Source organism: Rhincodon typus, chromosome 46 (assembly GCF_021869965.1).
Source record: "Rhincodon typus isolate 14 chromosome 46, sRhiTyp1.1, whole genome shotgun sequence".
NCBI classification, from domain to species: domain Eukaryota; kingdom Metazoa; phylum Chordata; class Chondrichthyes; order Orectolobiformes; family Rhincodontidae; genus Rhincodon; species Rhincodon typus.
Genome location: NC_063377.1, coordinates 7,594,867 through 7,606,062, shown reverse-complemented (window position 1 = coordinate 7,606,062; position 11,196 = coordinate 7,594,867). Strand labels below are relative to the sequence as shown.

General features: G+C 45.6%; 1 protein-coding gene across 1 annotated transcript in view; it reads right to left on the bottom strand.

Moving 5' to 3' along the window:
- Positions 1 to 200: 200 nt before the first annotated feature.
- prune (prune exopolyphosphatase) overlaps positions 201 to 11,196 on the bottom strand; it is a 35,678-nt gene continuing 24,682 nt past the window's right edge. Inside the window, exons 7-8 of the mRNA XM_020517164.2 lie at positions 8,446 to 8,604; positions 201 to 7,041 (exon numbers count right to left, since the gene is read on the bottom strand). Of these exons, the coding sequence (XP_020372753.1) occupies positions 6,637 to 7,041; positions 8,446 to 8,604 (564 nt within the window). The 3' untranslated portion in view covers positions 201 to 6,636. The remainder of the gene's footprint in view (positions 7,042 to 8,445; positions 8,605 to 11,196) is intronic.

Here is an 11,196-nt window from a genome sequence, read left to right as displayed (position 1 = left end):
ATTTAATTAGTAATAGGTTGAAGGTTATGGAGAGCAGGCAGCAATTGTTGAGAGATCAGCCATGATCGTATTAAATGGCAGAATAGGTTCAAGGGACTGAATGGCCTACTCCAGTTCTAATGTTTTTATAATGCACAAGGTTGCGAGATCAGACTAAACTGAAGAACAAAGCTTTAAAAAAAAAGACACAGTCGACAGGATGTTTTGCAGAATTAATCAGTTTTAATTATTGTAAAAAAAAACAAACAATTTTATCCTAATGCCTTCATTTTATTTCTCTCCTCTATGTCTGCTCCCAAGACTTGTGCCAGACACCAAAAGGTTACAAGCAAGGGCTAAAAAACAATTCTCTCTTCCTGACGTACTAACCCCCAAACTCCCTTCTTCCTTACCTACTCCTCCCCGCACTTCAAAGACAGACACAATTGGGGATTGAAATCAGAGCAGGACAGGCTAACAGAGTTCATTGCTGCCCTGTGTGATAATGCCCTCAAAGACAGGTCACGAACCCTGCTGGAAAAATCACTCGCCTTGAGAGACTTTTTTTAACCCCTCTACTGCCTGCGTTGTGACAAGATTAAAGCACGCAAAACCACAATGGTGGGATAAATGCAACTGCAAAGCAACCAACCGTGCCTGGAATGTGTCAACATGTTCAGATCAGTTACCCTGTATGGAATTCCCTGGTAAGTGAACACCAGATCCTCTCTCAACAAACCTGTAGTCATTGAAAATTAATGATCAAATCTGTTGACACCGTCCTCAGTTAATATTTGATTACCTTCCTCTCTTTAGATTAGTTGCATGTTACCACTAACTAGTTTTGACGGGCACTCGAATTTGCACAGCATTTTTTTTTGCAACCTCAGTGCTTTTAAACTAATGTACTTTTAGAATGTAAAGGTAAATTGCCCATTGTCCTACCAGACCATCAAGGCTCCTCTCTCATTAGAGAGAGACGACTTTTATTTTTTTTTTAATCTGAGGGTCAGCGTTCCTCAGGTAAAATAGGGAGAAGTTGAGAAGGAGAATCCCTTGTGGTAATCTCAGCCAGTGCGGGAACTGAACACCACACTGTTGGCATCACTGTGCATCGCAAAGCAGCTGACCAGACAATCGAAAGCCTTTCTGGTACAAACTTACTGTTATAATATAGGAAATGAGGCAGCCAATTTGACCGCAGCAAACTCCCTCAACATGACGTTTAGCACATTTTGTTTCTCTGCAAAGTGGTTGAGGAATAAATTTTGGGACACAGCACTGTGTCCTGTGTGGAAGATCCATGTACACCAACTGGCTGTGGACCCATTGACTTTTGCTTTTGGAATCTGAGGTCTGTGCAGCAACAATGTTTGGAGGGAACATGGCCCAGGATATCGAAGAAGGAGGAAGGATTTTTTCCTAGACCCGGCTTTTGAAAAACCATCAGGTATGGGATCAGTGAGAGTAGGAGCAGCATCCCCAGAGTGCCTCGCCCGAGATGTTGCAGTATGTTCCGACACCTCACTCAATATTATGCTCATCTCTGGAGCGGACGCTGAACCCACAACCTTGTGGCTGGGAGGTGACAGAGAGAGAGTGTCAGTGTTTTACTGACTGAGCCACAGCTACATTAATAATCGGGGTCAGTTTTTAAAATTGCTGGCTCACACACGAACGTAGGTTAGATGCACATCTGTAGGCTAGTGACAGAAGTTGCTTGTGTTTCTACACGCCTGGGATCAGAGCGCAAAGGTGAGAAACTGCCAATGAGCGGCTAACAAGACAATAACTTTCCACGCCTGGAAGTAAACTGTCTCCTGTTCATAAATATCAGGTGTAGCTGGATCTTGGTGCTGGCCTGAGCCTCTGCAAGTCACTGGCATTAAATTATTCAATGGAATTCCTTTTCTTACTGTACAGGGCTTAAGCCATTACCCGCCTTTTGAAACTACCTTAACATATCCAAAAATATAACAGAATCTAAAACAAATCGGGTTGACGTTGAAATGCCAGTACCAATAGTGCAATGTCTGGGACTCAAATAGTGGATCTCCAAACATCCTGCAGACATTGATCTATACTTTGTTAGACATGCAACTCACTTTTTGGTGTGTGCATACGCGCATGTGCACATGTGGTTTGGTTATCCTGCAATGGCCAATTTCTTCCTTACAAAGCTAACTGTCACACCCAAAGCTACCAGCTCTAGAGTATGTGATGTATACATTTTAATATGATGTGTTTTGAATTTTTGAGTAATGACATATTGGTTTTGCTGCGTCTCCGAAGGAACTAATTTAACTTGCAAGCATTTCTGTAGCCTTGGTGATTTTGTTTTGAGAGAGCTAGTTAAACTAGATTAACCTAACTTCTTAGTAAGGAGTTAGTGTAGTCCCAAACGAGAAATGTTTGTGTAGAAATGTCAGTGAAGCTGATAATGCTTAAAATCAGATGTAAGAAAGCTCTAGGAAGACGCTAACAAATTTTAAAGACTGGCAGTTAAGTTTAAGTCCGCCAAGGTGTTTAAATAAAGTGATTTTCGTCCTCTATGCAAGTAATTTGGAATACTGTATTAAACTCTGGTCTCCCTGCTCTAGCAACGATGTTGTTAAACTTGAAAGGGTACAGCAAAGTATTGCCAGGGTTGGAGCTATAGGGAGAGGCTGGGACTATTTTCCCTGGAGTGTCAGAGGCTGAGGGGTGACCCTATAGATGTTTATACAATCATGAGGGGCATCGATAAGGTTAATAGCCAAGGTCTTTTTCCCAGGGTGGGCAGTCCCAAACTGCAGGTTTAAGGTGAGAGGGGAAAAATTTAAAAGGCACATAAGAGGCAACTTTTTCACGCAGAGGGTGGTGTGTGTATGGAACGAGCTGCCAGAGGAAGTGGTGGAGACTGGCACAATTACAACATTTAAAAGGCACCTGGATTGGTACGTGAACAGGAAGGGTTTAGAGGGATATGGGCCAAATGCTAGCAAATGGGACCAGATTAATTTAGGAAATCTGGTTGGAATGGACGAGTTTGAACAAAGGGTTTGTTTCCGTGCTGTACAGCTCTATGACTCCACTGTAGAAGGGGTAATTTTTGGTACTACGCATGGGACAGTTTGCAATCCGTAAAGGATTATGCCTTTTTCGTGTATTTAAAAATCTTTAAAGTTTGTGTTATACATAGATCGATTGTTATTCTTTTTTATCTGCACTTATATTGATTAGTAAACTTCTGTTTTATTGTTAACACAAAATCAGCAACATCGTGTGCTTGTCTCGCCAAGAGACTGCCTCATTCAAACCAAAACTAGAGTAGTCAAACCAGATTTCACTCTGGCATCTGACTTCCACAATAATAACATTAGCTGGGCTTATAACAATCGCCATCAATATTAGTCAGTCAGCAATGAATTGAATCAGGAATTCAGGAGGAACCAGAGAGTAGGGTGTAGGGAATGAATGATTCGAGATGAGTTGTACAGATGTGCTTTGGAGGGTGCAGAAAAGGTTTACCAGGATGTTGCCCGGTTTGGAGGGTTATAATTACGAGAGGTTGGATAAACGCAGATTATTTTCACTGGAAAGACAGAGGCTGAGGGGCGACTTGATAGAGGTCTACAAAATGAGGACAGGCATAGACACGGTGGATAGTCACAGTCCTTTTTCCCTGCAAGGTGGAAAGGTCAACTACAAGAGGGCACGGCTTCGAGGTGAAAGGGCGAAAGTTTGGGGGAGAAGTGCGGTGAAAATTTATTTATTTTACAGAGTTTGGCGAGTCCCTGGAACATGCTGCCAGTCAAGGTGGTGAAAGCAGGCACGTTAGCAATATTTATGGTGTACCTTGATAGAGACATGAATGGGAGGCAGAGGGTCAGAAACAGTGTATGGGCAATAAGTGGTGGGTCTAAATAAGGATTAGGAATCGGCACAGGCTTGGTGGCCAAAGGGCCTGTTCCTTATTGGATTGATATATTGAAGTGGGAAACTGGAGTAGGCACATGAGGGAGAAGAAAGGAATTGAAGGATGTTGGCGAGGCCCCTTCTGGAGCACTGTGTCCAGTTCTGGTCACCCAGTTATAGGAAGGATATTATTAAGCTGGGGAGGGTTCAGAAGAGATTTACCAGGATGTTGCCAGGTATGGAAGGTTTGAGTTATAAAAAAGGCTGAACACGCTGGGACCTTTTTCCACTGGAGCACAGGAGGTTTATAAAATCATGAGGGGTATAGATAGGGTTAGTGGTAGTTGTCTTTTCCCTAGGATGGGGGATTTCAAAACTAGGGGGCATATTTTTAAGGTGAGAGGGGAGAGATTTAAAAGAGACATGTGTGGTCTGGGGGTGGAATGAACTTCCTGAGGGAACAGTGGATGCAGGTACAGTTACAAGATATTGTAAAGATAAGTACATCAATAGGAAAGGTTTGAAATGATATGGGCCAGGAACAGGCAGGTGGTACTAGCTTAGTTTGGGATTTGGGATTAAGTTCAGGATGGACTGTTGGACCAAAAGGGCTGTTTCTGTGCTGTATGACTAGGACATGATGACGTAGGTAAATGGACGAAGAGAGGGTTGGGAGGCGGCTTGTGTCGAGCAGAGGACTGAATGGCCTGTTCCTGTATTGAGTACTAGAGTGTGCTATGTAATTCTGCAGGATTGAGGGAGAGGGAGGGAGGTGGGGGGTGGAGGGAGTGAGAGAGAGCGAGCGCGCGTGCGCGCTTGAGAGAGAGAGACAGCATGCGCACGAGAGATTGGATGGCAGGGTGGAGTTAAGGGTTGAGGGATGCGATTGAAGGAATGGGTATTGGGGGAGGAGGAAGACGCAAGGAAACGACCTGGGCCCTCTCCACATACCTCCACGCCATTCCCATCGAATGTGCTGCAAGTAGGGGAGGAGGAAGGGCTTACACTGAAGAGGTTAGATGGAGGAATTCAGAAATCTCTGTGGAAGAGGCGTGACAGAAGGGGGGCAAAAATCAAACAGATGGGAGGCTTCTCTACTCTGAGATGGTGTAACTGACACAGATACAAACTCCCAAACCCCTAAAACACAAATGGCTATATTTTACAATCATTTCCCTGTCTCCCCACCCCCACACCAAACACATTCTGCATTTAAAATCTGCGTCAGAAATTTCAATTGATCAATCATTACACATCTTCACCAATTAACAGTCACATGTACGATAAATTTCTTTTTTGCTTCAGAAACAGGAGAGATCCCAGCAGAACCTGGAGGTGGAAGACATCAGTCTGAGGCTTCTCAACTGGCCCCAGAGTGGACGGAGTTCATTCCCTGACTCCTGTTCATTCGGTCCTCTCTAACCTCACCGCGTCTCGTCAGGGGAGGGAGAGGGAGACGGTTCCACCAGGTCCGCCCCAGAAGGAACATATACGGGTCTCTAACGGTTCACTGTACTCAGGTCGAGAGCCCCCCCAAGCCAGATGCAGAGCCAGAATTCTGGCCCTGCACCTGCATCTTCATCTATCCCCCCTGTCCCATTCTCCCCATCTCTACTGCCCTTAACCATGGAGGCCTGAAGTCTAGCTACCCACTGAGCACTGATTAGGGATGACAAACTCCTGCCCTTGGCCTTTAATGCAGCTCTAGAAGCCATACCGAACCAGCACTGCATTCGTTTTATTGCTTAGATTAGGAAATGCCAGATTCTAGAGATAGGACAGGGTTAAGATTCTTGTTCCTTCACCACAGCCACTTAGACGTGACTTTGAACTTTGCGGCTGGGTGGTTTCTTGCCTCTCTAAGGGAGTTCTAAATTCCGAGGGAGGGCAACACGGTGTCTCAGTGGTTAGCACTGCTGCCTCACAGCGCCACGGACCCAGGTTGGGCCCATCGAGTCCACGCTGACCCTCTGAAGACCATCCCTCTCTGGTGCTGCGAGGCAGTAATGCCAACCCAGAACCACCTTGTCACCCGAATCAGCTCACTTGTTTTAGAAAAATAGAACAGGAGCAGGCTATTTGGCCCTCCGGGCCTAGGTAGAGTTAGAATCACAGAATCCCTGTAGTGCAGATACAGGCCTTTCAACCTGTCGAGGCTGCACCGACCCTCTGGAGAGCATCCCACCCTATTCCTACAACTTCACGTTTACCAAGAGTTAACCCACCTTGCCCTGCATGCTTTGGGGTAATTTAGCATGGCCAGTGCACCTAAACAACATATCTTTGGACTGAGGGGGGAAACCAGTCGCAGATGAGCCAGAAAAACCCCATTGAAAGGATTAAGAGACTGAAGGGGCCGAACGGCCTCCTCATGTGGATTCTGGTGTCAGGAAGCCTAGGAACAGGAAAGGAAGAAGCCATTAGCCCCCATAGTGTCTTTGAACATTCAACCTGAAACCACCCTCCCCCGCCAACCCACCAAAATCACCCCGTGGTCACATTTTCCCCAGCAGAAGATTGACACGCAGTGAGGGGAAAAAGCAAGGATGGGGCCAATTGGTGTGGAGGGGAACCAGGTGATAGGTCGAAAAGACTGTTTGCTTGCCCAGGAGGGAGGCAAATAAATGTTTATCAGGGGCAGGGGTTGGGGCATGACTTCAGCTAGTTTCAAGACTGCCTCTTTCCGAACATCAACTCAACCCCTCCATCCCCCAGTGACAATCTCAACGGTGAAAACCAGAAGCTCTGTCCAGTCTCAGGCTAATGGTTGCTGGAATCCACCACCGGGCCCTCGGCAGCCATTTTGTCGAACCGCTCCAAGATAGCCTCCTGCGACAGTTTGGGCAACCCCCCTTCCAGAGGGCAGCCCTCCACCAGGCTGTTCATGGGGGTGGGGGGTAGGTAAACCTCGTCGCAGGCGGCCTCCTCCCCGTCCTCCTCCTGTCCCCTCGGGACCCGTGAGACAGTTCCCCACCCCCAAGAGACAACTGCAGGGTCTGACCGGCCAGCCTCCCAGGCCTTCAGGAAGTCCACGATGACGGGCAGCACCTTCTTGCGAGAGGCTTGCCCATTTCCCTGGTGGTAGGCCACGATTTCTGAATCTGGGCTGATCAGTGGCATCAGCTGTAACAAAGGGGTCTCAGACTCCTCCAGTGCCCGGCTCACCTATAATCATAGAATTAGGGAGACTCAGAGAGGAACAGTCCATCCCGTCGTCATGGGCCAGACCAGACCCACCACACACACACACACACCCCCCCAAAGTAGTGTAAAGGGACAGCCTAGACTCTTAACTTTTGTATTTAGAGGCAAGCATAAGATGCTGTGCTTCGCATAGGCTTTAATCAAACTACTATATTGTTACAACACAGTTAAAATACCAAAAGAAAAGGAAGAATTAGCATAATTTTACTTTAAGGTTTTGGAGTAGATTCTCAACCAACCTCAATAATTTTATTTTACTTTTGTTTTAGAGTCTTACAGCATGGAAACCGACCCGTCTGTCCAACTAGTCCACACCCACCATCTCCCCAAACTAATTTAGTTAGAAGCAAATTATTGCAGATGCTTGGAAACAAAAAGAAATGCTAGAGATCACAGTGGGTCAGGCAGCATCTGTAGAGAGACAGCAAACTAATGTTTCAAGTCTAGGTAACACTTCATCAGCTCTGGATGAGGCTGGATAGGCGAGGACCCTTTTCCACTGGAGTGTAGGAGGTTGAGGGGTGACTTTACAGAGGTTTATAAAATCATGAGGGGCATAGATAAGGCCGGTGTCTCTTCCCTAGGGTGAGGGATTTCAAGACTAGAGGGCATGTTTTTAAGGTGAGAGAAGAAATGTATTTTTAAAATCTGAGGAGCAATTTCTTTTTAAAACACGGAGAATGGCTCGTTGATGGGATGTACTACCAGAGAAGTGGTGGATGCAGGTACAGTTAAAAGTACGTGAATAGGAAACGCTTGGAGGGATATGGGCTGAGTGCAGGAAGGTGGGACTAGTTTAGTTTGGGATTATGGTCGACATGGACTGGTTGGACCGAAGGGTCTGTTTCCATGCTGTAGGACTCTATGATTGGTCAAGTCATTGCTCTGAGGAACGAACCAGAATGGTTGTCGTCCAGTTTATTAAATTGAATAACTTGGTAAATTGACACTCGCTGTGCCTTTAATAGCCTTTCTGCAAGCTCGTCTGACATTCACCCATTGCATTGACCCAGCTCTTCAAAAGGCATTAGGCACCCAGGACCTTACAAAAGTCTTTCATTTTCAAACATACATCGTTGAAACTTACTGGATTTACTTCAACGTACATACATCAGATAATGACCAGTCTCAATTCTCGTGATGCCTCCCAAGGTCAAATAAAACGGGTTTCCTCTCAATAACCCTGACTATCGTTTGTTGCAAAATACCCATCTGGTTCATTAATGCCCTTCAGAGAAGGAAATCCGCCCTCCTTACCCAGTCTGGCCTACACGTGACTCCAGACACCACAATGTGGATGACTCTTAGCCTCCCTCCAAGACTCTCACTCCACATCCCGACCAAATGTAGACTCTCAGAACCTACCGATTCTCTCAAGTTACAGTGTGGGCTGTAGACTGCCAATTGCCGGAAAGGTTCACTCTTCTGCTCGAAGGCGATAGTCATGACAACCAGAACGCTGTAGCCCCTGGCCCGACAAAATTCCTCAAACCCTTCTTTCAAGCCGGGACGGGCCAGCAACTCCTGCAAAGGGGAGGAAGGATCAGAGGTCAACACGATTCGTTAAAAACATGTCAAAACGACTCTGCTTCACAGAAACATTGGCAAGCGGGGCTTGTGAGCTCCGTGAGGCAATTCAACTGTGCTGTGCATCACAGCCAGACCCCAGTCCATTCCTCCCTCGCGCCAAATCTCGCTCCCACTTATTTATTTTCTCGAGGAGGCGGCTTCGCAGGTAACGCTAACATTTATTGCCCATTTCCAGAAAGTGGCAACAGGGAGGGGCCTAGGGACAGAAAGAGGCAACAGGGAGGGGCCTAGGGACAGAAAGAGGTAGGTAATTCAGGCAGTTGCTGAAGCAGTTTAGAATCAACGCAAGAGGTGGCAATCACCTGAATTACCTACCCAATTTGAGGAAAACTAATAGGCCACTTTTGGAATACTGCGTTCAATTCTGGTCTCCCTGCTGCGAGAAAGATGTTGTAAAACTTGAAAGGGTGCAGAAAAGATTTACAAAGGTGTTGCTAGGGTTGGAGGGTGTGGGCTATTAGGGATAGGCTGGGGCTATTCTCCCTGGAGCATCAGAGGTTGAGGGGTGACCTTATAGCGGTTTATAAAATTGTGAGGGGCATGGATAGGGTGAATAGCCAAGGTCTTTTTCCCAGGGTAGGGGAGTCCAAAACTATAGGGTGAATAGCCAAGGTCTTTTTCCCAGGGTAGGGGAGTCCAAAACTAGAGGGCGTTGGTTTAAGGTTGGTGGGGGTAGGGGGATTTAAAAGGGACTAAGGGGAAACTTTTTCATGCAGAGGGTGGTGCGTGTATGGAATGAGCTAACACAGGAGGTGGCAGAGGCTGGTACAATTACAACATTTAAAAGGCACCTGGATGGTTACTTGGTTAGGAAGGGTTGAGGGGGATATGGGCCAAATGCTGGCAAATGGAACTAAATTTATTTGGGATATCAGGTCGGCCTGGATGAGTTGGACCGAAGGGTCTGTTTCCGTGCTATACATCTCTGACTCTATGACTCCTAGATCTAAATTCTCCCGTACAAGGAAACATCTTTTCTATATCCATCTGCCAAGTCCTGTCAGGATCTTACACATTTCAATTAAGTCACCTCTAAACTCCAGAGGATACAGGCCTAACCCTTCCTCATAAGGCAATCCACTCATTCTGGGTATTAGTCAAGTAATGCATTAATATCTTTCCATAAGTATCAGTACACAATACTCCAGATGCGGTCTCACTAATGCCCTGTATAACTCGAGCATAACCTCCCTACTTTTTGTATTCCGCTCCCCTCACAGTAAAAATGGAACATTGTTCGATTTCCTGATTTCTTGTATTCTGCAGTTAATCTATTTGTAGGCTCCTCTCCATAACTCACTTTCTTACCTTTGCGTCATCAGCAAATTTAGCCACAATATTTTCGATTGTTTCGTCCAAATTATTTATATAAATTATGAAGAGTTGAGACTTTAGCAAGGGGCATTGGGGCATATCACTCGTGACATCTTGAAGACCCATTTAATCCTAATCTCTCCTTCCTGCAGCTGCCAATCTTCTACCCAATATATTATCCCTTACACAAGAAATAGGAGCAGGAGTAGGCCATCCGGTAAGATCATGGCTGATCCTTTCGTGGACTCAGCTCCACTTACCAGAACCCTTTATTCCTTTACTGTCCAAAAATTTATCTTTGCCTTAAAAACATACAATGAATTCGCCACAACTGCTTCACTGGGCAGGGAATTCCATAGATTCCCACTCCTTTAGGTGAAGAAGTTCCTCCTCAACTCAGTCCTAAATCTGCTCCCCCTTATTTTGAGGCTATGCCCCCTCGTTCTAGTTTCACCCACTGCTGGAAACAACCTCCCTGCTTCTACCTTATCTATTCCCTTCATAATCTTATATGTTTCTATAAGATCCCTGTCTCATTCTTCTAAATTCCCCTTACACTGTGGGCTTTTATCTTCGAGAATAACTTTTGATGTGGCACTTTTTGGAAATCTACAAGCCATCCATTAGTTCCCCTCTACCCATGGTCTAGTTACTTCTTCAAAGAACTCTAATAAATTAGCTACAAGGAGTTTTCTTTTGACCAAAAGGAAATCTGTCTGTACTGCTCGCAAAACAGAACTTTTCACTGTACTAAGGTATGTGACAACAATAAATAAATCAAACCTGCCTGATTACCTGGAATGTATACAAACACCCTGATATAACAGCTTTAAGTAATAGCTACTAACGTTAACAGATACTAAGCTAACTGGCCTGCAGTTTCCTGCTTTCTGCTTCCCTCCCCGTTTGAATCAGCTGTTTTCCAATCTAAAGGAACCGTTCCCAAATCTAATCAGCTTTGGTAAATTAAAACTAATACATTAACTATCTCATTAGCTATTATTTTTTAAGATCGTAGAATCTCTACAATGTAGAAGCAGGCCATTCAACCCTTTGGGTTCACACCTACCCTGCGAAGACCAGCCCACCCAGAACCACCCCGTAACCTCGTATTTCCCATGGCTAACTCACTGAGCCTGCACATCCCTGGATACTATGGGACAATTTAGCATGGCCAGTCCACCCTAACCTACACATTCCTGGATACTACAG